Source organism: Rhodotorula paludigena, assembly GCF_050403205.1.
Source record: "Rhodotorula paludigena JCM10292 DNA, Rt_paludigena_JCM10292v1_ctg30, whole genome shotgun sequence".
NCBI lineage: Eukaryota > Fungi > Basidiomycota > Microbotryomycetes > Sporidiobolales > Sporidiobolaceae > Rhodotorula > Rhodotorula paludigena.
This window is the reverse complement of record NW_027481428.1, coordinates 84,475-109,178: the sequence shown is the minus strand read 5'-3', so window position 1 is coordinate 109,178 and position 24,704 is coordinate 84,475. Positions and strand designations below refer to the sequence as shown.

General features: G+C 63.8%; 10 protein-coding genes across 10 annotated transcripts; 7 read left to right on the top strand and 3 right to left on the bottom strand.

Moving 5' to 3' along the window:
* Nucleotides 1-422: 422 nt before the first annotated feature.
* On the bottom strand, nucleotides 423-2,179 carry JCM10292_005938 (uncharacterized protein; the record flags this gene model as incomplete). Its single annotated transcript, XM_076649986.1, has 6 exons — nucleotides 423-774; nucleotides 835-961; nucleotides 1,017-1,063; nucleotides 1,122-1,349; nucleotides 1,407-2,030; nucleotides 2,091-2,179. 6 exons carry the CDS (start codon nucleotides 2,177-2,179, stop codon nucleotides 423-425), a joined length of 1,467 nt encoding a protein of 488 aa, XP_076504450.1.
* Nucleotides 2,180-2,563: 384 nt separating this feature from the next.
* Nucleotides 2,564-4,810, top strand: JCM10292_005937 (uncharacterized protein; the record flags this gene model as incomplete). The annotated part of the gene is made up of 10 exons (XM_076649985.1): nucleotides 2,564-2,956; nucleotides 3,016-3,099; nucleotides 3,162-3,340; nucleotides 3,439-3,509; nucleotides 3,577-3,836; nucleotides 3,894-3,985; nucleotides 4,049-4,169; nucleotides 4,227-4,362; nucleotides 4,434-4,450; nucleotides 4,514-4,810. The coding sequence occupies 10 exons, from the start codon at nucleotides 2,564-2,566 to the stop codon at nucleotides 4,808-4,810; spliced, it is 1,650 nt and encodes a 549-aa protein (XP_076504449.1).
* Nucleotides 4,811-5,595: 785 nt separating this feature from the next.
* JCM10292_005936 (uncharacterized protein) lies at nucleotides 5,596-7,978 on the top strand (the record flags this gene model as incomplete). Its single annotated transcript, XM_076649984.1, has 11 exons — nucleotides 5,596-5,756; nucleotides 5,875-5,893; nucleotides 5,957-6,044; nucleotides 6,108-6,265; nucleotides 6,376-6,705; nucleotides 6,852-7,061; nucleotides 7,126-7,261; nucleotides 7,380-7,453; nucleotides 7,533-7,565; nucleotides 7,647-7,736; nucleotides 7,802-7,978. The coding sequence occupies 11 exons, from the start codon at nucleotides 5,596-5,598 to the stop codon at nucleotides 7,976-7,978; spliced, it is 1,476 nt and encodes a 491-aa protein (XP_076504448.1).
* Nucleotides 7,979-8,525: 547 nt separating this feature from the next.
* CNB1 (calcineurin regulatory subunit B) lies at nucleotides 8,526-9,740 on the top strand (the record flags this gene model as incomplete). Its single annotated transcript, XM_076649983.1, has 8 exons — nucleotides 8,526-8,577; nucleotides 8,805-8,955; nucleotides 9,017-9,102; nucleotides 9,191-9,285; nucleotides 9,345-9,375; nucleotides 9,483-9,574; nucleotides 9,658-9,667; nucleotides 9,730-9,740. 8 exons carry the CDS (start codon nucleotides 8,526-8,528, stop codon nucleotides 9,738-9,740), a joined length of 528 nt encoding a protein of 175 aa, XP_076504447.1.
* A 266-nt stretch (nucleotides 9,741-10,006) lies between these two features.
* Nucleotides 10,007-11,657, top strand: JCM10292_005934 (nucleoporin FG repeat-containing protein; the record flags this gene model as incomplete). Its single annotated transcript, XM_076649982.1, has 6 exons — nucleotides 10,007-10,035; nucleotides 10,102-10,599; nucleotides 10,713-10,829; nucleotides 10,894-10,996; nucleotides 11,057-11,299; nucleotides 11,385-11,657. 6 exons carry the CDS (start codon nucleotides 10,007-10,009, stop codon nucleotides 11,655-11,657), a joined length of 1,263 nt encoding a protein of 420 aa, XP_076504446.1.
* Nucleotides 11,658-11,876: 219 nt separating this feature from the next.
* On the bottom strand, nucleotides 11,877-14,255 carry JCM10292_005933 (uncharacterized protein; the record flags this gene model as incomplete). The annotated part of the gene is made up of 12 exons (XM_076649981.1): nucleotides 11,877-12,036; nucleotides 12,096-12,187; nucleotides 12,253-12,347; nucleotides 12,409-12,508; nucleotides 12,562-12,956; nucleotides 13,012-13,240; nucleotides 13,298-13,394; nucleotides 13,454-13,630; nucleotides 13,686-13,764; nucleotides 13,823-13,837; nucleotides 13,894-13,941; nucleotides 13,994-14,255. 12 exons carry the CDS (start codon nucleotides 14,253-14,255, stop codon nucleotides 11,877-11,879), a joined length of 1,749 nt encoding a protein of 582 aa, XP_076504445.1.
* A 1,431-nt stretch (nucleotides 14,256-15,686) lies between these two features.
* JCM10292_005932 (uncharacterized protein) lies at nucleotides 15,687-17,127 on the top strand (the record flags this gene model as incomplete). Its single annotated transcript, XM_076649980.1, has 8 exons — nucleotides 15,687-15,800; nucleotides 15,866-15,925; nucleotides 15,984-16,050; nucleotides 16,110-16,257; nucleotides 16,319-16,426; nucleotides 16,488-16,674; nucleotides 16,739-16,855; nucleotides 16,936-17,127. The coding sequence occupies 8 exons, from the start codon at nucleotides 15,687-15,689 to the stop codon at nucleotides 17,125-17,127; spliced, it is 993 nt and encodes a 330-aa protein (XP_076504444.1).
* A 656-nt stretch (nucleotides 17,128-17,783) lies between these two features.
* JCM10292_005931 (uncharacterized protein) lies at nucleotides 17,784-21,315 on the top strand (the record flags this gene model as incomplete). Its single annotated transcript, XM_076649979.1, has 7 exons — nucleotides 17,784-17,938; nucleotides 17,997-18,212; nucleotides 18,269-18,473; nucleotides 18,535-18,731; nucleotides 18,790-19,239; nucleotides 19,296-20,104; nucleotides 20,162-21,315. 7 exons carry the CDS (start codon nucleotides 17,784-17,786, stop codon nucleotides 21,313-21,315), a joined length of 3,186 nt encoding a protein of 1,061 aa, XP_076504443.1.
* A 212-nt stretch (nucleotides 21,316-21,527) lies between these two features.
* JCM10292_005930 (uncharacterized protein) lies at nucleotides 21,528-22,605 on the bottom strand (the record flags this gene model as incomplete). Its single annotated transcript, XM_076649978.1, has 2 exons — nucleotides 21,528-21,596; nucleotides 21,661-22,605. 2 exons carry the CDS (start codon nucleotides 22,603-22,605, stop codon nucleotides 21,528-21,530), a joined length of 1,014 nt encoding a protein of 337 aa, XP_076504442.1.
* A 303-nt stretch (nucleotides 22,606-22,908) lies between these two features.
* JCM10292_005929 (PCI domain-containing protein) lies at nucleotides 22,909-24,569 on the top strand (the record flags this gene model as incomplete). The annotated part of the gene is made up of 3 exons (XM_076649977.1): nucleotides 22,909-22,971; nucleotides 23,070-24,225; nucleotides 24,313-24,569. 3 exons carry the CDS (start codon nucleotides 22,909-22,911, stop codon nucleotides 24,567-24,569), a joined length of 1,476 nt encoding a protein of 491 aa, XP_076504441.1.
* Between the last annotated feature and the right edge of the window lie 135 nt (nucleotides 24,570-24,704).

Sequence of the window (24,704 nt, the reverse complement as noted above, 5' to 3'; positions counted from 1 at the left end):
CGTCGGGCCAAACCTCCGGACGACTCGCCCGAGGGTCCTGCTACGGGCTCAACCGCCTCCGTAGCGCTCATGCCGTCGACGAGCACAAAGCGATAAGCGTGGACAAGTGTATCTGAAGTGCTTGCTGGCAGCAGGCGCGAGCAGCGAAGGGTTTGGATGCGCGAGGAGATGGGTGGAGGGAAAAGAGCGGGGCGGGTGGACAGCACGCGGTAGCCCGAGCGAGCGAGACTGGGCGGGCGAGCCTCGTGAGCGGAATAGCAGAGCTCTCTCGACCTTCGGAAGCTCCCGTTTCAGACGTGACAAGATGCGCAGGAACGCAAAGTTGCAGATGCGAGAGCGAGGGTCCGCTGTGACAGCCAGCGAAGACCGGAAACCGCCGTGGACGAGAAGAAGAGAACAGCTATACAACACGATACAAACGTCTAGGTGAGCTTGACCCGCTTCTTCAACCTGGAGGCCTCCTGGCGCTCCTCCTCCTCAGTCGTCCGCAGCCCCGGCACCGAGCTGACTGCCACAACGCCTTCCTTGATGACAGCGAGCAGGTGGTCCTCGGGACGATCAAGGACGGTAACGTCCTCGAGCGGGTTGGCATTGAGGATGATGAGGTCGGCGTAGGCGCCCGGAGCAATGGTGCCGAGCAGACCCTCCTTGCCGAGCATCTTGGCACAGTTGGTCGTCGCGTGACGGAGCACAGTCGGAGAGGGTAGGACCTCGGCGCGCACGGTGAATTCTTCGGTCTGGAGGGCGTGCATCGAGGTGAGAAGGTCGGAGCCACTGCGGGTCGAGGCGGTCAATCCCGCTGAACTGACTGTTCGAGACGACATGTTCACGCACTAACAGACCGTCACGCCGTTCTCTTCTGCGAGCTTGAGCGCTTGGAGACCGCTCTTCATCACCTCCTTGTTCTTGACCTGGCCGTCGGGCGGGAGGAAGTCCTCAAAGGGCGGCCGGACCATGATGCCTGCACGAGCCAGGGTCAGATTCTGCGCGGTGTAGTGTAATGCTGGCGGCCGTACCGTAGCAGGAGAGCGTGGGGGTCAGGAAAATGCCCTTCTCGGCCAGGCTGCGGAAGAGGCCGTCAGATCTCCGACCTGTTGTTCAATCGGAGAGGTTGTACGCACTACTTGGCCGTGTCGGCGTCGATGAGGTTACCGTGCTCGATGCCCTTGACACCGTTGTCGACGGCGTGCCGGATTGCCTCACAGGTGTAAGCGTGCGCAGTCGTGTGGACCCGGCCCATCTGGTAGCACGTTCGTGTGATGGCCTGGATCTCCTCGGCCGAATACTGGATCGTCTCGATAGCGTCAGTCGCGGAAGCGACACCACCGCCGGCCATGATCTTGATTTGGCTGCAAAGCAAAGAGCGTCAGTCGAAAACAAGCGAGATCAGAGAATCGACAACATACTCGGCTCCAGCCTTGAGCTCTTCTCGCACCGCCTTCAGCACCTGCGGCACGCCGTCTGCAACACGCCCCAGCGAGGCAGAGTGCCCGCCGCAGCAGCCCGGCTCTCCGCCGCTCTTGCCCGGCTTGAAGTCGCCGTGACCGCCCGTCTGCGAAATGGCCTTGCCGCACTGGACGAGGCGCGGGCCGACCAGCAGCCCCTCGCTGATCGCGTCCGCAAGCGACTTGGTCGCACCGCCAGTATCGCGAACGGTCGTAAAGCCGCGCAGCAGCATCTCCTTTAGGACGTAGGTCGTCCGGTAGTGGATCTCCTCCTCCGGCGTGCGGACCAGCTCGCCGATCGTGCGAACACCCGGCACCGCGGTGACGTGCACATGCCCGTCGATGAGACCTGGCGAGAGGTAGCGACCGTCGAGGTCGACCTTCTTCAGCGCAGGCTCTTCCGCCTCGGCAAGGAGGTCCGGCTCGTCGACCGGGTAGACGTGCGTGACCTTGCCACCCTTGACGACGACCGTGTGAAGACCGTCGAGGAGAGCGCCGGCGGCGGGGTCGACGACACGCGCGTTGGTGAAGAGGAAGCCAGCCGAGGGCGCGGCAACCCAAGGCTTCAGCGCGAGCTTCGGGAGTCTGCGAGAGAGCAAGTCAACAAAGTCGCGTGTGCTTCAGCAGAGCAGCAAACGAGCATACAGGCTAGGGCGAGTATGCGAGGGGCCGGGAAAGGGCTTCTCGACAGGTTCCTGGTGTCCGTTGGGGAGGAAAGCGTCGGCGGACGGCATTGCTGCGCGGTGATGAGCAGAAAGCAGAGAAGCGCCTCTCGCGCGAACACGGCCCGGATCACGATTAGCATTGGGCCGCACGAAGCGGGGGGCCCGAGGGAGAAGCGGCGGCCAAGCGGCCAGCGAGTTGGCCGCTCGCGGGGCGCGCGGAAAGATTGCCTCGTCCCCTCTCTCCACGCGGCACCGCTCGGCAGAATCGCTGTGTTTCAGGGCGGGAGAGCGCCCATTAGCGGCCAAAAGGGCTGCTCGCCGGTGCCCGCATCCCCTGCGTCGCCTCTGCGAGCTCCTCAAGTCGGCCGGGCGCGATACTCTCGATGATTCCGGTGTTCTGCGGTTGCTTCCGCTTGATCTGCTTTGCTGCTGTTTCGTCATCGGAGACTTAGCATGCTTCTCGCAACCTCTATTGCGCTTGCCCTCGCGGGCTCGCTAGGCGTCGGCGCCAAGCCCGTCGCCAAATCGTCCGCTCACGTCGCTTCCGTCGGCGTCCAGATCCAGAATGGCACAGTGAACGGCATCGAGCTTCCAACCTTCGGGCAGCACTTCTTTGGCGGTATTCCGTACGCTGCGCCGCCGACTCGCTTCGAACCTTCGAAGCCTCTCGAGCAGACTTTCCCGGACAAAGGCTTCAACGCTTCGACCTATTCCGATGCTTGCTGGGGTTCAGGCGATGCGGGCGACGTGAAGATGTCGGAGGATTGCCTCTCGATCAACATCATCCGCCCTGAGACTGCCAGCTCTGGCTCGGGACTCCCCGTCGTCTTGTGGTTGCACGGCGGCGTAAGTGGCATCAAACGTTCATCTGTAGTTTCCAGTACTGACGCGGTGCTCTTACACAGGGCTTCTACGCCGGCTCCTCGGCGCAGTCAAGCCTGAACGGCTCGTGGATCGTCCAGGAGTCTGTCGACATGGGCAAGCCCATCGTAAGCCGTGGCTCTGCAGTATTGCGCATCAGCGGAACTCAACTCAACTCAACTGCATGCAGATCTTCACGAGCATCAACTACCGCTTGCTTGTACTCGGCTTTCCGTCGGGCGACGAAGCGCACAAGGCGGGCATCGAGAACCTTGGTCTGCTCGACCAGCGCCTCGCGATGCAGTGGATCCACGAAAACATTGCTGCCTTCGGCGGAGATCCCGAGAAGCTCACTATCATGGGCGAAAGGTGCGTGTATTTGAGTGGGTTCAGGCGCCAGCGCTCTACGCGAGCAGCCGATGCGCGTGTCCAATGAAGTCTTGCTGATCAAGGCACCCAACCCGCAGTGCTGGTGGTACCGCCATTCTTCAACACCTCGTCGCTTACGGCGGCGCCGAACAGCACCTTTTCCGGGCTGGTGCGCTACCGATTCCCAAAGTCCGTGCGTTTTCTTGGGCACGGCTGACATCCGCCCGCTTCCGTAGCCATCGTCGAGTCCGGCTCGTTCTATCAGGTCAACTGCACGCATAACGTGACGGAGCAGCGCGAGGCGAACTGGAACGCACTCCTCGCCGCGTCGAACTGCACCGACCTCGCCTGCCTGAAGACGGCGCCGTCCCTGCCCGAGATTGCTATCTCGTTCTGGGACACGTTCCTTCCGAGTATCGACGGCAAGCTCATCGAGGAGCACCCGGTGCAGCTTTGGGCTGAGAAGCACTTCGTCAACGTTCCCCTCCTCATGGGTGTACGGGCTCATTTCTCGTTCCACACTCAGGATGCATCCTCACCTCTCGCCTCACAGGTCAACGCCGACGAGGGCACTGTTCTCGGCACTCCCGGCTGCAACACTGAAGCGGACATCATTGCGGGCGTGACAAGCTTGAACGAGTGCAGGTCCCAGGCTCTCTTCTCCTCTATCTGACCGGTCGCTTACATTGCTCCTCCTAAAACAGCAAGTTATGTTGTCTTCCCCGATGCCTTCGACAGTCTCTTCGCCGCGTACCCGGACGACCCGTCGATTGGTATCCCGCTCAACACTGGTGACGGCCTTCTCAGCTCGGGTACCATGGACAAGCGTGTACGTGTCTGGTCTCTTGTAGCAGATCAGCTCATACTGACTAAGCCGCATGAGTAGATGAATTCGATCTTCAACGACGCCATTGAGCATGCTCCTCGCCGTTGGATCACCAGCCTGATGGCCGAGGCTGGCAACCCAACGTTCTCGTACCATTTCCACCAGGTCCCATACAACGGATCCATCTCCATTGGCGGTGCGTCCCTGTCTTTCCAGTCTCTTGCGTGTTGACCTTTGCAACTGACCCTCTGCTTGATGCGCCTTCAGCCACGCACGCTACCGAGGTCAGTACGGGTCGGCGCTTTCAGCGATATTCTTGATGGACTGATCTTTGACTGCGCTGTCAGATCCCCTACGTCTTCTCAAACCCCGACACGATCGGCCCGCGCGAGCGTGACCACAGTCTTGGTCGGTTCATGACTCGCTCGTGGGTGTCGTTCATCCACTCGCTCTCGCCTGCGCACACGGACATGTGCGACGCCCCGCGCTGGCCCGCCTACAGCAAGAAGGCTCCGCGCAACATGGTCTTTTCATCGCACGGCTCCTACATCGAGACGGACGACTACCGCACCGACGGCATCGCGCTCCTCACCGAGCAGCGCATCAAGGGGTGCTGGAACCTTGCACCCAAACATCAGCAGTAGGCTGCCGGCGCTCCTGTCAGAGTTTCGTCTCTTCACCTTTCTCCCCTGGCCATTTTTGCGCAAGGATTCTCTCGGGTCTTCTAGTCTGACTGTCTGCAACGCACGGAAGGACGTTGCTCGTGTACTTGGAGCAATCTAGTAAGAGGGGAGAGTGGCTCGTGCGGGTCTTCGCGCTTGTCACCCTAAGCGGACCTGTCTCCGTCGTGAAATCATCTGTACTATTCCCGAGGGAGGGCAACTCGGCTTGCAGTAACGAGTGCACCCGCATACTCGTCCCGCTGCAACGTGACCCGACGCTCAGTCTCCCAGACTCGTGTCGTACAAGTCGATTCGCCCACGGCAGGTGCTTGCGAGTGAAGCCGACGCGGAGCGCGACCGCTCATCGCCGGGAGAAACCGAGTAGGCCGCTTCCGCTGTCGGCCGCTTGGCGCGCAAGTGGGACGAGCGGTCCGTTCGAAGCAGCGAAATGCGGCGGCGACCCCGCAGGTGCGGAGGAGAGCGGGGTCGCGCAATCTTTGACGGTGGCCGACGCCGGCGCGGCCGCTCGCCGCTTCTGTCGGCCGCGCTTCTCTCGCTTGGCCGCTCGCGTTCTGTGCCCCGCTCGCCCAACCCATGCTATCTCGATCCGGGCAGCTGCCGTCCTCCACACGCCTCTCTCGTTTCTGGGCTCTCTTTCGCTAGCTCTCTCCGTCCCCTTCTTTCTTCCATCGCTCGCTCTCGCCTTCTTAACCGGCGGCCCACGACTCTTCCATTCCGACCGCTGCTCCGCCATCCCCATCGGTTTAATGAGCGCTTCCGACGAGAAGAGCTTCGACGGCAAGGGCGAACTTGCCCAGCCAGAGGTTCACGATGCCGCGGCCTTCGTCGAGATTGACCCGGCCGTCGAGCGCCGCGTTCGCCGCAAGCTCGACATGACCGTGCTACCTGCTTTCGCCATCATCTTCGGGTAAGCGCAGACCTCGAGCGCACCGGCAGGAGCAGAGCTGTTGCCGCGCTGCCTCCCGGCTCCGATCCTCTTCTGGTCTCTCAATGGGCGCGCACTGATCCTCTTGGCCACCCCGCAGCCTCAACTACCTCGATAAGGTCCGCACGGGGTGTCGACGTCTATGTCCGGCGGTGGAGAACTAACGGGATCGCTTTGCGCAGATCGGCTTGTCCTATGCCGCCATCTTTGGCATGCGTACAGACCTGAACCTAGTCGGTCAGGACTACAGTTGGTGTGCAAGTATCTTCTGTATGTTTTCCAGCCGCTCAGATGCCTCGGAAGGCCTTCAGACTGAAGTGTGGGCCCCTGCAGACTTTGGCCAGCTTATCGCCGAATTCCCCGTCCTGTACTTCCTCCACAAACTCCCCATCCGCACCTTCGTTGCGGTGTCGATCATGGTATGGGCTGTCGTTGTCGCCTGCCAGGCCGCTGCGCACAGCTTCGCTGGCATGGCTACCGTTCGATTCTTCGTGCGTCGCTTTCCTCGTGTACTTTGCTCGCCTTGCGCGGCCGTCTTTCTCCTCTACGCCATGTTCTGTGAGGAGTGAACATCCGTACTGACTGACGAATAACCTCGCAGCTCGGTTTCACAGAAGGGGCCGTCGCTCCCGCCTTCGTCGTCATGTCGTCGGTCTTTTGGCGCAAGGCCGAGCAGCCGATCCGCATTGCCGTATTTGTGTCGGCCAACGCACTTGCGCAGATCGTTGGCGCCCTGCTGCTGTACGGGTGCGGCTCAATCAAGGGTGCCGCCCTCGAAGGCTGGCGTGTCTCCTTCTTGGTTGCGGCCGGCTTGACCGTCATCGGCGGCATCTTCTTCTTCGTCTTCGTCCCCGTATCGCCTATGACCGCGTGGTACCTCACGCCCGAGGAGCGCCAGGTTGCGGTCCAGCGTGTCGCGCAGGAGCGTGCAGTAAGTCAACTCGTCTCACTTTTCTTTGCCTCCTTTCTGCGGCTTCGGCGCTGCTTCCACACTATTGCCCGTGTCATTGTGCGACGTGCCCGCAAAGCGGGGTCGTCGCTTGCTGCCCTCTGGACTGACAATCTTTCCCTGCACAGTCCGGCGAGCACTCCAACTTTGACTGGCACCAATTCTGGCAGACGTTGAAGGACCCGCGCTTCTACATCGTTTTCCTGTGGGCCTTCTTCGTGTGCATCACGTCCGTCGTTGTGATGGGATCCATCGTCATCGCCGGCTTCGGGTTCACGCCGTTCAAAACTCTTTTGGTCGGCCTTCCTGGACCCGGTCTGCAGCTCGCCACCATCTGGGTAAGTTTGCTTGTCAAGGGGAGGCAGTCAAACTCACGCTGACCTTTCCCGCTGGGCCGTCCAGATTGCCGCCATCTCACTCATGTTCTTCCCGAACTCGCGTACTTGGATCCAGGTGGCCATCACGCTCATCCCGCTTGTCGGAGTCATCATGATGCGCGCGCTCCCGTTCTCTATGAAGTGGGCACTCACAGGCGGCTGTACGTCGCTTTTCACCTCGTCCTCCTTTTGCTCCTGCTCTCTTCCTATTCACCTCGTTCTGCCCTTCTCCGGTTTGCTAGCTCACGCTGACTTGCTGGCCCTGCTTCACGTCAACAGACTGGATGGCCACGTGCAACTCGTCGACGTACATCGTCAACATGAGTGTCATCAGTTCGAACTTCAAGGGTCACGTAAGTCTCTGCGGCCACTCTCCCCCTTGCAAAGCAAGCGTCTGACTTGATGCAAGATGCTTACGCCTCTCACTTGCAGACTCGCAAGAGTATGACTTCTGTGGCCTACTTTGTGCGTCCGAAGCTTCCAGAGAGGCTCCTGGACGGCCTGGGATGGCCTGGAAGAGCCCTAACGCCCCATTTTCACCCCCAGATCGGTTATGCGACGGGTTGCATCGCTGGACCCCAACTTTTCCTCGCCCGGGAGTCCCCGTTGTACAGAACTGCGACCAACGCCATCATCGTGCGTCTCGCGCGGGCTTTTCCGTCTCTTCTATGGTCCCCTCTGACCCCTTCGCTCTCTCGCAGGGTCTGTACGTTGCGTACATCCTCTCGATGCTCGCGTATTACTGGATTTGCCGCCGCGAGAACCGCCGCCGCGACCGTCTCGCCGCGGAAGGCGTCGAGGAGGCCAAGCCGCGCCCGGCCACAAAGGAGGACAACACGACCGACATCGACGACTTGGCGTTCCGGTACATCCTGTAAAGTGGCGAACTCGGCTGCGAGCGGTGTCCGTACTTGGTGGGAACGAGGGATAGGGAAGGCCGGGTGGTGTTTAGACTTCTGTCTCATGTGTCATGCTCAGTTCTGTTCTCTCCAGCGGGCTGCTGTCACGCTGCACATGCCAGACAAAGTACGATCGTTCGGACGAGGGAAAAGGCGACCTTTGAGCAAAGGTCTGCCCCGAGGGAGGCGCTCTGCGGGCGGACGGCGGGCAGACTTATGTAACGGAGGTCCTTTGCTCTGCGGAAAGGTCCAAGCCCCATTTGAGAGCTTGTACCACCGTGTGGCTCCCTACAGACAGAAAGGATAGTCAGGTTGGCGTTCGTCAACCTCGACTGCGTCCGACGAGGACGAAGCCCCGCCTTGCACCCGACGCGCACCCTCGCTCTCGCTCAGACGCTTACTGTGCACCACCAAGAGCTTCAACGAGCTCGTCACAACGCACATCCGAACCGGAACCCCTCGCAGACGCCGCCGACCGCTCGCTCGCTCATCACCTCCAGCACCTCGGCGCGACGCATTTGACACGATGGGCGCGGGACAGAGCCAGATCCTCGAGGACATGGAGAAGAACACCAACTGTGCGTGCAGCTCCTTGGACGAGCGGCGCGGGCGCTGGACAAAGGCTCGTACTGACGCACTGCTTCCTGCGAATCCGACACTCTACAACGCGCGCTGGCCGCCCGTACACGCCGTGACCGTGCCTACATCGGCTTTGTCGCACTCGACGCGCGCCCTCGACACGCTTCACCCGACGTTTGCCTACTTGCGACACGACCCCTCCCTCCCGTATGACCGCCGACTTCAGTCTCTGCGGCCGAGATCCAGCGGCTCAAGAAGCGCTTCATGAAGCTCGACCGCGACGGGTCGGGCACGATCGACAAGGACGAGTTTCTCCAGATCCCGCAGATCGCGACCAACCCGCTCGCGAGCCGCATGATTGCCATCTTTGACGAGGAGTGCGTGCATGGCCTTGGTTTCAAACTGTGCTGCAACCTGCTGACGAGTTCTGACGTGCAGCGGCGGAGGGACGGTCGACTTCCAGGAGTTTGTTGCGGGCCTGAGCGCGTTCAGCAGTCGAGGAGAGCGGGACGAGAAGCTCAAGTGTGCGTATCGCCGTGCTCTGGATGAAGGCAGCAGCGTCCTGTTTTATTGACGCGCTGACGCTCTCCTGTGCCGCGGGGGTGAACACAGTCGCGTTTAAGGTGTACGACATGGACCGCGACGGGTTCATCTCGAATGGCGAGCTGTTCCTCGTGCTCAAGATGATGGTCGGCAACAACCTCAAGGCGCGCTCTCCTTCCTTCGCGTGAACTCTTCGCCGGCTGACCCCTTTGTCGCCCCGCAGGACCAGCAACTACAGCAAATTGTCGACAAGAGTAAGTCTCCTGCAGCCTTTCTCCGACCCGGCGGACCCGCAGCCTCCGCGCGAGGCGTCGTCCGTCACAGGAAACGCGCAGCTGACTCACTTGAATTACTCCTGCAGCCATGATGGAGGCGGACGAGGACGGCGACGGCAAGCTCAGCTTTGACGAGTTCAAGAACATGGTCGCGTCGACAGACATTGCCAAGCAGATGGTGCGTGTCAACTACGCGCGACATCAGCCTGCACTGTGCTGACTTTGAGTGCTTGACTCGCGCTTGTCCCGTTCTATGCGCAGACCCTGGAAGGTGAGCCGTTCCATTCAAGCGCTTGTGTGCTCATCGCTGACCGCTGCTTTGCGCGCCGACAGACATGTGGTGACGTAGCTGCCTCGCAAGCAGTCGCAGTGAAAGCGGCTGTACGGACACTGTGGTTGCTGTCGCGGAGGGAAGAGAGGGGGAGATGCTGTCGTCGTTCGTTGCTGTGTTTTTGCTCCCGCGTCTTTCTGTATAGCCTCGAGTTCCCGTATACCCACACTCTGTCTGCATTGCAACGAGCCTGTGCACGCCCTGCCCAGCGAGAGCGCGCGTGCAAGTGGTCATCGCTGTCGTTGCTTGACCTTCCTCCTCGCCGTCCGCCTTCTCGCCATGTCGCTCTTTGGCACTTCGAGCGCGCCGTGAGTCTCTTCAGCCTGTACCTGACGCAGCAAGCTTCCCCCACTCACCCTCGCTGCTGTCCTCAGCTCGTTCTCGTTCGGGACCTCCGCCGCTGCTCCCGCCTCGTCTGCGCCCGCTCCGTCCCTCTTTGGAGCACCTGCGCCCGCCGCCGGAACGTCTGCAGCACCAGCAGCATCTGGCGGGCTCTTTGGTGCATCCAACCCCGCTGCGACGACGAGCGCCGCCCCCTCGCTCTTTGGTGCCCCCGCAGCTTCCTCCACGCCGGCACCCGCCGCAGGAGGCGGGCTCTTCGGCTCGACCGCGGCGAGCACAGCCCCCGGTGCGGCACCCAAGCCGACCTTCTCGTTCGGCGCTCCCGCAGCATCGACCTCGACTGCGCCCTCGCTCTTTGGCACGCCTGCACCGGCCGGTGGAGCTGCTGCACCGGCACCGGCGGCGGGAGGAGGGCTGTTTGGCGCGTCGAGCGCGGCACCTGCGAGTGGGGGTTTGTTCGGCGCGAAGCCGGCGACGACGGGACCTGCACCAGCAACGGGAGGGCTGTTCGGTTCGACAGCGGGCACGAGGTGAGTCGGTGATTGTCGAGCGCTGGCGGATTTTCGAGTGTCTCCTCCAGCGGGAGGCAGCTTGCTTGACCCGCACACAAGCTGACTTCCTCTTCTCCTTACCTCGATTGCAGCGCGGCGGCACCTGCTCTCGGCGCCTCGACAGCAGCACCAGCAGCGGGCGCAATCACACGCACAACCAAGTACAACGACCTGCCGGATGCTGCGCGGAATGTCATCGACGAGATGGAGTGCGTTGTCCGCTTGCTCCTCCGCCGAGTGAGCATAGCTGACGAGGTCGTGACGCGCTTGCAGCAAGTTCATCCGGTCACAATGTCAGTTGGCGGACGAGCTGAAGGCGAAGGAACTGGGAACCGACATCATCCAGACGCAGCGGCTGTTCGAGCAGTACTCTTCCGTACGTTATGCTCGTGCCTAGGGTGAAGGGACGGACGCTCACGCACCACTCTCGCAACAGGATGCCTCTTCCGTCGCCTCGCTTTTGCAGACCGACTCCCGCCTGCTTTCGACCCTCCGCGCCGACCTCGAGCAGTCGCTATCGGACTTGACCAAGGCGACGACGCTCATCGAGGGGTTCAAGGCGCCGCAGTCGCCCAAGGCTGCAGAGGCCAAGGCCCTCGCGACGTTCCCCTTCGAGTTCTTCCGCCGCAAGACGGACGAGATGAAGGACCGCGCAGGGCGGTACAAGGCGACGATGGATGTGCGTAGCAGCCTCGCCGAAGCTCGCTCGATGCCCTCAATCTTTCAAGAGCACTCGACTGATCCAGTCGAGTCGTACCGCGCAGCAAATCGCCTCTCTCCTCTCCTCCCCCTCCTCGACCCTCTCCCCCTCGTCCCTCGTCCCGACTCTCAAAGCGCAGCACGCGTCGCTCGTCTCGCTCGCGTCGGCCGTCTCGGCGCTCGACCTCGAGCTCAAGCAGCTCAAGGACGAGTACCGCGCCATCTACCGCGAAAAGACGGGCCGCACGAGCGACCCGTTCAGGGTCAATGGGAGCGGCGCGGCTGTCGGCGCCGGGAGCGGGCTCGAGAAGAGCGTCGGTGGACTGGCGCTGAGGTAGATTTCCCCAAGCGCGGGCAGCGGTATTGCATTGCGCTTCTCCCTGTCTCTCGCACCGGAGCTGGAGAGAGTGCGTCGTAACGAGTCGTTCCAGATCATACGAGCCACCGAGGAGAGCGATATCGGGAACCCAGAGACACGGAAGGGAACGGGCATAGATAGACAGATGAGAGGGCTACACAAAGGTCGATAGAAAAGGAGGCGGAGGGTGAAAACACTCTCAAGCGAGCGCATGCAGCATCCGCCTGATGCGGCTCTTTGGCTCCTCGTCCTTCTCGTCGTTGTCGCGCGACCCGCTGAAGAAGTCGATCTCGAGCAGCTCGAGCGTGCGCGTGCGGCGCCAGTACTTGGCCGCGAAGTATACGAGCGGGAAGAGGATCCTGTGATTGAAGCGTCAGCGGGTGAGGCGGGGAGGTGAGGGGGAGCCTGCGGAACGCACACCATGAGGTAGCGCGTCAGGAAGTCGGCCGTCTTCCACTGACCGTCGATGAAGACGTAGAAGCCTTGGACGGCGAGGATCAGGATGAAGCCCTGCGCGCGTAGGCAAGGCAATGTCAGCGAGGATTCAGCGCATCAGAGAGAGGTGTCGAGCGCACGAAAAGTGCTGCGTAGGCGGCGTAGGGCTGAAAGGGGCCTTGGTAAGGGAAGTACGAGCGTTCGATGCCTTGCGCGGCTGCAGCATGATAAAACCCTGCATAGTCAAGGGAGGTCAGGGCAGGCTCTCCGGAGAAACGAGAGCGTGAAAGACACACGGATGTAGAGGAAACAGATGGCAGACCAGCTGAGAAGGCCTCCGACCGACTTGAAAGACGAGAACCAGTGGAAGACGACGCTAGCGTTCTCCGAACCGGCCTGACGAGCGAGCGTCAGTTCAGCCCCACAGGCAGAGCGCTGGAAATGCGCACCGACATGAAAGATAGCGCTCCGAAGGCACAGCCGAGCAGGACGGCGACATACGGCAAGCCGTAGCGATTCAAGCGCGCAAACACCCGCGGCGCGTTGCCCTGTAAAGCGAGGCCGTAGATGGCGCGCGAGGCAGTGTACAGGCCCGACGAAGCGGCCGAAGTCGCGGAAGTGAGGAAGGCGGCATTGACGACGCTCGGGAGCGCCTGGATGCCCGCCTGCTCGATTGCCACGACGAACGGGCTCGAACGAGCCGTGCCGTCGTTCCGGGCGAGGGCCGGATCGTTTGAGGCGACGATGAGACCGATGGCGAAGGTGCCGACGATGTAGAAGAGGCCGATGCGGAAAGAGATACGGCGGATCGCCGCTGGGAGCGAGCGAGACGGATTGCGCGCCTCTGTGCTCGTGAAGTGAGCGGCGATCTCAGGCTGGCGAGGGACGTGAGGACGCACCTCCTGCAGCGATGGATACGATCTCGGACCCGACGTAGGAGTACGCGGCCTTTGACAGCACGACGACGAATCCGGCGAAGCGCCCCGTCGAGCCTGGAATGCCCAGGTATTGCACGAACGGGCCGGGCTCGTGCCAGTAGCGGAAGCCGATCGGCTCGGTACCCGGCACGCCGCCAGCGGTGATGATGATAGAGACGATGAGGAGGCCGATGATGGTGACAATCTTGATCTGGAGAGGGGCGAAGAAGATGAGGCAGTTGCTCCACGAGCAAGAGAAGCGACGTACCCCGGCAAACCAGTACTCCATTTCGCCGTAAACCCGCGTACCGCCAAGATTGATGAGCACGACCACGACCCAGCAAGCAGCCAGGTAGCCAGCCGGGCTGTGCGCGCCAGGCAGGTCAGTCAAGCGTCTCTCGTTCCAAACAACGCCGCGACTCACTTGGCATCGCTCCAGAAGCTGATCAAGGTGGCTGCTGCGCTCAGCTCGGTCGGCAGGACTAGTAGCCAGTTGGCGGCGTAGGCATAGCCGACTGCGAGACCGAAAGCGGGATCGACAAGACGCGAGGCGAGCGTAACATGCCCGCCTGGCAGCGGCAGATGCGAAATCATTTCGCCGCTGAACGCAAATAGAGTCAAGAGGGGTGCAACAGTGCGAGAGCGGAAGAACATACAGCGAGATCATCATGCACCATACCAGCGCTCCGACAAGGATGTAGGCGAGTAAGAGGCCAAGCGGTCCTGCCATTGCGACTGTTCGACAAGCATCTGGTCAGTCTCAACTCATTGGCTGCTTTTCCGTTCGACGTACGACTCTGCGCGGTTCCTGCCGGGCGAGAGACGTCAGCCAATGTGCGAGGAGAGGCGCGGATTGCAGCGTACCGAGGAACAGGCCGGTCCCGACGACACCGCCAATGGACAGCAGTGCAACTGGATATACTTGATGAGCATAGGGCTCGACAGCAGGCGAGGAAGAGCGCACTATGCCTTGGCCGAAGCTGCCTTCTCAGCTTCTGACCTTCTCCCAGTTCTCGCACCGTCACATCCACAAGCGGTCTTACCTCCTTGTCCTTCATGTGTCCCGTGCTGATCGTCACCGTCGTCGGCGCGTCGGTCGAGTAGCCACTCAGGCCCGGCTCGACACTCGGGACCGAAGCAGCGCCAGCCGAGAGGCGCGCGAGGGGCGGGTACGCCGGAATATAGGTCGGCATGAAGCCTGGGTCGTGCTGCGACGTGTAGGGCATGCTTACTGGTGCCTCTGGCTGGTGAAGGAGGATAAGAGGTGCTTGGCGGGGTGTGCGATAGGAGAGACGTCCGGGGTCGGCGGACGGAAGGTCCGTCGTGGGCGCGAGGCACGAAATGTCGGTGATGGAGCAGCCAAGGAGGCCAATTGCGCTCGAGGGCGATCGATAGGAGCGTGGCGGCACGCCCTAGAGGCCGAGGTGCTGGCAGCGGGAGCTGCGACGAGCTTAGCGGCACTCCTCGAGTCAAGTGCCATCCCTGCGACACGAGTCAAGCACAGTACAGAAGCCGACTGCAGTCAAGCTCGCTGCGCCCGAACGCGGAGCAATGCGAATCGCCGATCAACGCCGTTGCTTTGCAGTCTTCGCGCTCTGCGCGACAAAGCCGCCGGCTTCAAGGGCAGACTTCCCCACCTGCATATACGGTCTAGTCAGTCATGGACGAAAGGAGCAGGGTCCAGGCGAACGCAGAGAGAGACAGAGCTTGCTCACCGCGTTGATCACCCGAAAGCGGTCTGGACCCATAGGCGAACCGCCATACCAGCGGGTCACGACGAGCAGCACATCTTGTACTTCCTGTTGGCCGAGCAGTCGGCGATTCAGTACGAGCAAGACGGGGGCGGAATCGGCACTGCTTCGTACCAGTTTCTGCAGGAGCTCGAGCAGGTTCTTTCCAGCGGGAGTCTCGCCGTCACAATCGCTCGCGCCGGTCTTCGATTCCGAAAGCCGACAGGCGAGGATATTGTGTCTGTTAGGTGCGAGCTTGGCGGTCAGGCGTACTGTCGCAGCCCACGGCGAAGCAGCAGGCCGAACAGCTGCCTTGAGAGCACCCCTTCAGACTTTGGAAATCGAGTGAGTCGTAACGTACGAGGCCTTGGACACTCGCTTGAGCGTCAGCACATGCTGCAGTGCCAGTGCAGCCTGCACGGAGCAAACGTCAGCGCAATTCGTATGAGGAGACGGGAACGAACGCACCTCTTCGACCGACTTGACGCGGACTGCGTGACCCTGAAAGACACTCTTCTTCTCCGTTACCATGTCGGTTGACGAGATGCGCGCATGGCTGGGCAGGGGCGGCAGGTCGCTCGGACTTCGAGCAGGCTTGCGGGGCAGCAAGTGGTGCAGAGAGCGACGGAATGGCAGCATGCGCTCAGAGCATCGCAGTGGCTCCGGTCCTGCTTGTGAGCACCTGTAGACTTCGCCGAGCTGGCTCAGAGAAGGGAAGTGTCGCAGGTTGAGGGAAGTGTCGCAGGTTGAACCTGGACAACGCGGCCTCCCTCCAATCTTGGGCGTTTCTGTTACTACCGAGGGGCCAAGACGCGCCTCTGAGATCCAGTCAGAGCGTTCGAAAAACTCCTAGCGGCGACGGGACCGCTCCAGCCGACTTCATCAGTTCGAACGGCGGACAGTCTGGCATCTCGCGACGACACGCTCATGGAGGCCGACAAGGGTGCCAGTGACGAGGACGAGGCTCGACAGGAGCTCTTGCAGACAGAGGCGCACGCGATCGAGGCCGAGAACGACCACCTGCGCAAGCAGATCCTCGAGGTGACCCCCACAACCCGATTGTACACGCCTAGCGAAGTTGCTGACGCTGATTCGCGCCCATCTAGATCTACGCAGAGCTTGAGGATGTCGAGCCGGTGCCGGACGAGGTAGACGAGAGTCTCGAGGTGCGCTTCCGTGTCGATGTCTTCGTTGTCGACCACCGCTGACTGCCGATTTCGATAGCGCACCGCCGCGCTCGAGAAGGAGCTCGCCGAGGTGGAGGCCAAGCTGGCCGTCTTGCGCGAAGGAAGTGAGGCTTACCGGCAATGCGCTCTCGCTGCTACACCTGCTAAGATCCTCCTCGCACAGTCACGCAGCCTTACTCGCACAAGCAGCCATCCGACTTCCTCGTGCTGGAGACGGCACGGTACGCGGTCGAGACGACGGTCGACGAGTTGCAGAAGGCGCAGGAATACGAGGATGCCCAGCGAGAGGAGGAGGAGCAGCTGTTGAAGCGGTGCGTACTGCCTTCACGTGGCCTCCCGAAAACTACTCTGACAAAAGCTTCGGCTCTGCAGCGATGCCGTGCTCCTCGAAGACGCAAAGAAGCTCAACGAGATCTTGCAGCGGCGGGTTCAGCGCGCCGAAGCGGACGAGCTGCAGCCTGACGGCGAAGTCATCGTCCTGTACGCATGCACACTCTCACCTTGCTCGTGAACACCGACTCACATACTTCGCGCCTCGCAGACGCCTGCAAGGACGCATCGCACACCTCACCCGGCGGTTCCGCATCCTCCAGAGCGCGCTCATCGGGTTCATCGACGACGTCCTCGTCGAGCCGGCCTCGGACGCGCATTTCGAGCGCCACTGCAGCACGGGTGGGGAGGAAGACGGGGCGACCAATGGCCGAGCGCAGAAGAAGCGGAGGACCGTCGTGCGTTCCCTCTGCTGTCAAATCTTAGACAGCTTTCAACGGTGCTGACTTCGCCCGTCGACAGACGCCTGCACATTTTGACTTGCGCGCGTGGCTGCGGGAAGACCCGAGTGAACCGGACAAGGATGAGGAGGACGCGTCCACCGACTCTCGTGCGTTCCAGCTCAAGAAGCTCGTCGAGGTACGTCTTGCGCGATGGCTTTTGCCCAGACACCACTGGAATCCACGCTGACCTGATCACGCTGGCGGTGGTATGTGCAGACGCTCATGAACCGCGCCGTCACCATGCCCGACAACCCTTGGCTTTCCCTCGCGGCCTCCTCGACGTATCAGCCGCGACCGCCGAAGGAGCTCGTCGACTTCGTTCTGCGCGCGGGAATAGCGAGGGAGGATCCAAAGGATCCGACGCGGATACGACTTGAGGACTTTGCCGAGTTGTCGTCGTTTAGCTGAAACGGCGACCAGTCAACCCTGTCGAACGCTTCTCCTGGGGAGTTGCCTTTGCTTGTACAAGCTCGGCGCGTACAATTAGGCTCGATACAGGGCTAGCTCGAGCATCGAGTCCGCGGAAGCACCGACGACCTCGCTACGTTCTTCGAGCTTGTAGGCAGTCACGGCGCAGACGGTCTCAGCATCACGGTACGACCAAAGCGAGCCTTCGTGGGTGAGCAACTGCTGGCACTGTCCGTCTGCACTCCGTCGGCGCTCTTGACAAGAGACAGCGAAAGCGACTGATGAAGCCGTTGAGCGATGAGCCGGAATGTCGACGCGTCCAAGCGTGCCGATGTTCCTGGAAGGCCGGCTAGCGTTACCGTTGCCCTTGGCGAGCCTCGAGCGCCCCGCTCGCGCGCTCCAAGCGGAGTGAGCGCGATGGTCCGGAGACGACATCGGCGCGAGGCGGTGCACGCCCCTCTCGTCCTCTCCGGCTCCCGCTCGCCGCGCTTGACGCGCCAGACTGCTCCCAGAGGCGCGTGCAGCCGCACAGTCCCCTCTTCACGCCGCCGCCGGACCTCCCCACTCCTCTCCTCCAGCTCATCCTTCCCCACGGTCGCCCTTCCTTGGCTCGCCTCCAACCTCTGGCACCCTGCTAGTGACAGCAGCAGAGCCCGATGAGCTCCGTTGCACAGGTGCTCGCGACCTTCACGGCCACAGCCACCGTCGGCGAGGTCTTCCAGACGACCGTCGCAGAACCGCACCATGTCGGTCACGGCGTGAACATCCTCAACGCCGACGGCCAGAGCCCAATCCAGGTCAACCCGTCCAAGTGCGTGATCCTCTCACCCTGCTCCGTCTTAGTCGCTGACCGTCCTCGTTGCTCACAGCCCGCTCGTCCTGATAATCGTACAGCTTTCGCTCATCCTCATCCTCTCGCGCCTTCTCTCGGCCGTCCTCGGGCGCTTCCGCGTGCCGCGCGTCGTCTGCGAGATTATCAGCGGCATCCTGCTCGGACCGACGGCTTTCGGCAACATCCCTGGCTTCACAGAGAACATTTTCCCGGAAGCGTCCATCACATACTTGAGCCTGCTGGCGAACTTGGGGTGCGCATCTTATCTCGGCTCTCCCGCCTGATCAGTACCTCACAAGGTCTCTGCAGGCTGGTCCTCTTTCTCTTCATTATCGGGCTCGACGTCGACTTTGCCCTCCTCAAGCGCAACCTGAAGCCTTCGGTCGCCGTCTCGACAGCAGGACTCGTCATTCCCTTCGGGCTCGGCTGCGCCGTGTCCGTCGGGCTCTACAACGAGTTCATCTCGGACGATGTCAAGTTCACGACCTTCATGTGCTTCATCGGCACGTCCAGTGTGAGTTCCGGGTCAGCGCGTGCTAGGAGAACAAGACGTTGACAAGCCCTTGTGCACACAGTGCATCACCGCCTTTCCAGTCCTCGCGCGCATCCTCGCCGACTTGCGCCTCTTCCAGGATCCCGTCGGTCTCGTCGTCCTCGCTTCGGGCGTGGTCAACGACTTGATCGGGTGGCTCCTACTCGCTCTGTCGATCGCCCTCGCCTCGGCAGGTGAGGGAGTAGTCGTCGTGTACATCCTTCTATGTCTCGCCGGCTGGTGCGTCTTGCCGTTGCCTCTGCAGGAGTTTCGCCCGTGCTTACTCTCTTCGATGCAGGTGGCTCTTCCTCTGGTTTATTTGCCGTCCGGCGCTCAACTGGCTCGCGCGTCGCACTGGCACCTTCAATCGCGCCGACGGCCCAACGCAGGGCTATGTCTGTGCCGTGCTCGCGCTCGTCCTCGTTTCGGCCTTCTTTACCCAGATCATCGGCGTCAGCGAAATCTTTGGCGGTTTCCTCGTCGGTCTCGTCGTCCCGCGCCGCCTCGCGCACGCCTTCACCGTCAAAATCGAAGACCTGATCATCTGCGTCTTTATCCCGCTTTACTTCGCCACCTCAGGGCTCAACACCGACCTGCGCCTGCTCGACAGCGGCATCATCTGGGGCTGGACGGTCTGCGTCATGGTCGTCGCCTTCATGGGCAAGTTCGTGGGCTCGGCGCTGGCCGCTCGGGCTACGGGGTTCACGTGGCGTCAGTCGGGCGCGACGGGCTCGCTCATGTCGGCCAAGTGCGCCTCCGCCGCTGCTACTTCGCTTGTGCCAGTGCTGACGACTGCTATCGCAGGGGTTTGATCGAACTCATCGTTCTCAACCAAGGCCTGCAGGTCGGCATCATCTCGACGACGGTCTTCTCCATCTTTGTCCTCGAAGCCCTCGTCTTGACGATCGCCGCCACGCCTCTCACGCTCATGTTCTACCCTGCCCACCTGCGCGCGACCGCTCCGGGCGCCGAGGCCGACTCAAAAGACCTGACCGGCTCTCCGCCCAAGGACCAGTCCGACTTTGGCGGCTTTGCGACGCGCGCAAAGACCCGCTTTGCCATCGTTCTCGACCAGCTCGAGAACCTCGGCGGCGCGATGGTCCTCGCGCACCTGCTGGCGGGCTGCGGCGTCGACTCCTCTCCCGCCTCGGACGCGCTGCTGATGCCCAACTCGGCGAACGTGTCCGCGCCGATGGAGCCCGCCTCAGCGGCCGACACGGCCGTCTCGGCACCGCAAACCGCCACCTTCCCTGCCACGCCTTCTACGCCGGCCTCGTCCCCCTTGGCGCTCTCGCTCCTCCCCGTGCGCCTCGTCGAGTTCACCGAGCGCAACAGCGCCGTCATGCGCGCCGCGGCGTCGACCTCGGTCCTCGTCGCGCGCGACCCGCTCGTCTCGCTCTTCCGCACGTTCGCCGGCCTCTTTTCGCCGCACGCGCGCCGCGTTACGGTCGAGCAGGGCGAGTACGTCATGACCGACTTGGAGGACTGGGCGGACGCCGTTGCGCGCGTCGCGAGGGACAAGGGGACAGAGACGCTGCTGGTGCCGTGGAGGATCGGCGGCGGAGGGAGCGGCGATGGGCGCGAGGACGAGGCTGGCGTGGTCGAGTCTTTCAGTGCGTCTTTTCTTTCCAATTGATAAGTTGCACACGTTGACCGCAGCTCTACAACAGTCCCGAACCCGTTCGAAGCCCTCTTCGGTAACGTTCCTACGACCCCGTCCGCGTCGACGGCGCCGACCTCGCCGCCCCTCGCGCACGCTCACCACGGCACCTCGACCTCCAGTCCAGGCAGTGCGACCTCGAGCGCCTCGCTCTACGCCGCCTTCCTGCGCGACCTCTTCCTCGCCTCTCCCGCGTCGTGCAACGTCGGCGTCCTCCTCGACCGCTCGGCGTCGCCCGCGTCGCCCCCGCTCGCCGCCGCAGCAGCAGACGGCTCCGGTGCCGTGACGCACCTCTTCCTCCCCTTCTTCGGCGGGTCCGACGACCGCGCCGCGCTCGAACTCGCGCTCCAGCTCGTGCGCAGCGGAGGCGGCGGCGCTCTGCGCGCGACGGTGCTCGTGCTCGAGCGCGCGCCCGAGCCGACGGACGAGGACCGCGAGGAGCAGCCGGACGACGCGAGCACGAGCAGCAGCAGCAGTAGCAACGCTGCGGGCGAGAAGGCCCCCGCGGGCGGCGGAGGGACGTCCGGCGCCGAGAGCAAGCCTGCGCATCCGGGCGTGCTCCGCGCGGCAGGTGGAGGACCGACGACGACCCACCTCGGCGGGGCGGGCGACACGCACTATGGCTCTCGCGCCGGCGGCGGCGGGACCACGCACGCGCAGCACACGACGGGCGGCGGGGGCGGCGGCGGCGGGGTGCAGGGTCTTGCGAGCGAGACGGCGGACGAAGTCGCGCTCGCCGCGGCCGAGACGCTCGCCGCTGCCGCGTCCTCGTCCCCCGGGGCTGCGCTGCGCGTCGAGCGCGTGCAGACGGCCTTCCCGCTGCGGACGATGCTGCGGCGCGTGCGTGCCCACTCGCCCAGCGCCGGCGCGGGGGCAGGCGGGCGCGCGCTCGTCCTCGTCGGGCGCTCGCGGCTCGACGCGCCCTCTCACCGCGCAGAGAGCCTCGCGCTCCTCGAGGGGGCGCCGCGGCCCGGCGGCGTCGCGGCGAGTGGCGAGGTGCGTCGCGCGGTGGGCGAGGCGGCGAGCGCGCTGCTCCTTGCGGGCGGGGACGAGTATGTCCTCGTGGTGCAGAGCGGGAGGACGGCGGGCAAGGGGCGGAGGAGCGGGGAGAAGAGGATGGCGGTTGCGAGGAAGGCGGTCGGAGGAGGAGGGTCAGCCGCGTAAGGGGGGGGATCATTCGTTCGTATCGCTTTCCCTGTCGCCTTGTCGTCGCAGTGTCGTTCTTTGCTGTTGTTGCCCAGTTCTCGATGTGCACACATCTGGTTTGCCTCTCGCAATTGCCAGTCTCGAGGCGAGAGTCCGAGGAGGGAAGGAAGAAATACAAGGGGGTGCCCCGACAGTTGCAGAGGGGATGCAAAGGTGGGTACGTGGGGCTTTTACACGACCAGGTTGAGTCGACTCGAGAGCTCTGCCTGGGTCTTGATGACATTTGCCAGGTAGCTCACCTGCGCGGAACGCAAGCGGGTCAGTCGCCATGTCTCGGCTCGAGCGGCAGGAAAGTAGACGCACCATGAGGACATCTGCAAGGTGCGCGTTGAACTCCTCCTCAAAGTCCTTCTGTGCGCCCTCGACCGCCTTCTTCTCGCCCTGCTGCTGCTGCTCGTCGGCGCCCTTTGCCGCGGCCGCCGCCGCTCCTGGTGCCTTGGTCGCGGGCGCGGGGACGCTCCCGACCGTCTCGAGGAGTGCGCGTCCGACCTTCTCGTCGCCCTGGCGCTCGCCGGCGGCGACGGCGCGGACGTACTCGAGGACCTCGTCGAGCATGAGCGCGACCGAGCGCAGGAGCTCGGCGAGGGTGGCGAGCGGGGACGGGACGGGGTAGTCGGGCTGGACGGTGGCGGGGGTCGGCGGGGCGGGGAGCGCCGAGCCGAGGGCGGCGAGGTTGTGCGAGAGGAGGTCGAGCGAGGGGCGCTCGTGCTCGTGCACGACGAGGCCGGTCTCGACGGGGACAAAGGCGAGGTGGGCGCCGGCGGACTCCTGGGCGTGGACGGGGCGGGCGCCGAGGGCCTGGGCGGTAAAGGCGGCAAAGGCGAGCGAGGCGGGGTCGAGGGTGAGGTGGACGGCCGGGAACGGGCTCGCCTCTTGCGAGTAGAAGTTGTGGATGAGGGCCGAGAAGCTGTTGAGGTCGCGGTGCGTGGCGAACCACCCGACGACGGCCTCGCGCGGGGTGACCTTGGTGTGGAGCTCGACGAGGGCGCGGTGGTGGTCCATGTCGATCGTGACCTGGCCGACGCCGCGGACCTCGTAGGGGACGGCAAAGGCGGAGCGGACCTCGACGGTGTTGTCGTGCTCGCGGCGGACGCCGAGGAGGGTGCCAAAGACGCGGTCCTGGCCGTCGGTGCGGCGGAGGTGGGCGTCGAGGATGGCGGCGAGGACGACGGGGTGGGCCTCGACGCGCGAGACGGGGCGCGTCGCAGCGAGCGAGGTCGAGGGGAGGTTGAGCGTGAGGGCGGCCATGGCGAGCGGGGCGACGACGACGACGAGAGGAGGGAAGAGGGAGGAGGAGGAGTGCGAGCAGGAGGGGGGGAGACTAGAGTGCGAAGGGGGAGAGCCGGGGTGACTGCGAGTGCTACCGTGTGCCCGTGCTACTGTGCTACTGCGCTACTGCCTGCTACTCGGCAAGTGCGCGCACAGGAGCGAGCCAGACTCGCACCGCGTCGGCGCCTTTGTCGAGCTTCGCGCGCCCGCACTTTTGCGCCGCGTGCCTCGCTCGCCCGTCGCCTGCCTGCCCCCAGAGTCCCGCACAGCCAGCCCAGACCCATGGCTGCTGCCTTCTCCGACGACTTTACCCGCGCGCACGGCGGCCGCTGCTTCTTTGTCGACGTCGACCCCGCCTTCGCCGACCAGGCAAGCCGCGCCCTCTCTCCCTCCGCCGCACGGGCACAGGAGGCCACTGACATGCCAGGACTGCCCACCCGCAGGTCAACGACGCCGCGACCGTCATCGCCCGCGTCCGGCCAGAGGCAGACCGCCAGCCGTTCGTCCAGCAGCTCGTCGACAAGGCCCGCACCGCCGTCCCGCCCCAGCCCGAGCAGCCCGCAGGAGACGATGCCGACGAGCACGAGCAGCGCAATCCCGTAGAGACGGACGAGCACCGCCAGGCAAAGCGCGCCGTCGTCGCCGACCTCGTCGCGAGCCTCGACGGCGTCCGCCTCGAGGCCACCGACAAGGAGTTCGAGGGCCTCGCCAACCTCGTCCTCTCGCTCGTCCTCGCCCTGTACCCCGCCACCGACGCCGAGTACCCCGCGCTCGTCCGCAACCTCGCCGCCGCCCTCTCCCGCGTCAACCCCGACAAGCCCCAGCAGGCCAACCCCTCGCTCTCGGCGCGCTACAGCGCCCTCGCGACCCTCTTCAACGCCCTCCCGCTCGCCGACCCGACCTCGAACGCCCTCCGCCTCGACCTCCTCCTCCAGCTCGTCGCCTTTGCCGCGACCAACGACGACCTCGCCGTCGTCGCCCCCGCCCTCGACAAGCTCGAGCAGTGGCTCGCAGATTGGGGCTTTGGCCCCGGCTCGGACGGCGAGGAGCGCGGCCACGAGGCCGTCCAGCACGTCGTCGACGCCCTCGTCGCCAAGGGCGCCGCCGCCGACGCCACCCGCGCGCGCGCCCTTCTCCTCGCCCACCTCGCCGCGTCGCCCTCGACATCGAGCGCGTCGTCGCCGTCGTCGTCGTCGCCCGCAGCGGCCGGGCTCGCGAGCACGCTCGTCGCCCTCTCGCTCGCCGCGCCCGACGTGTACGACTTCCACGCGCTCACCCCCGCTCGGTACCCGGCGCTCGCCGCGCTCCCCGCGCCGCTCGCCGCCCTCCTCTCGACCTTCCAGCAGCCCGCCTCGTCCTCGTCCTCCGCCTCCGCCTCCTCCTCGACCCCCTCTGTCCCGACCGACGCGCTCGAGAGCGTCCCCGCCGTCCCGCTCGACCAGGCCCAGCTCGAGAAGAAGCTCCACCTCTCGCGCCTCGCAGAGCTCTGCTCGGGCCGCGTCGGGCAGTCGGTCGCGTACGCCGAGGTGGCCCAGGCAGTGGGCATCTCGGCGCAGGGAGACGACGCGACGGAGGACGTCGAGACCTGGGTGATTGACGGTGCGTCCTCTCTCTTGCCCCTCCTTCCCTACTCGCCTCACCCACCCTGACACTGACCTCTTCGCCCCTCTCGTCACACGCGCACAGCGATCCGCGCCTCGCTCCTGCAAGGCCGCCTCTCGCAGCCGACGCAGACGCTGCACGTCTCGCGCGCGTCGCCCGTCCAGGCCTTTACGACCGAGCACTGGCACGTCGTGCACCAGCGCCTCGAAGGCTGGGCCGACAGCCTCCGCCGCATCCGCTCGAGCGTCGACCGCGGACTTGGCGCCGGCGCCGGCGCGGGGCAGGGCGCGCAGGAGGTCGTCGGGGCGGCGGGCAAGAAGGACGACGAGGCGCAGCAGTGAGCGCGCACGGCGGCGCGCGCGCAATTTGCAGTTGTAGACTTCTCTCTCTCCTTCCCATTCACCTTGGCATTCCCTCCCCTTCCGTGTGTTTTCCCCTCTCTCGTGACCTCATCTACTGTGTGTGCAACCGCAAAA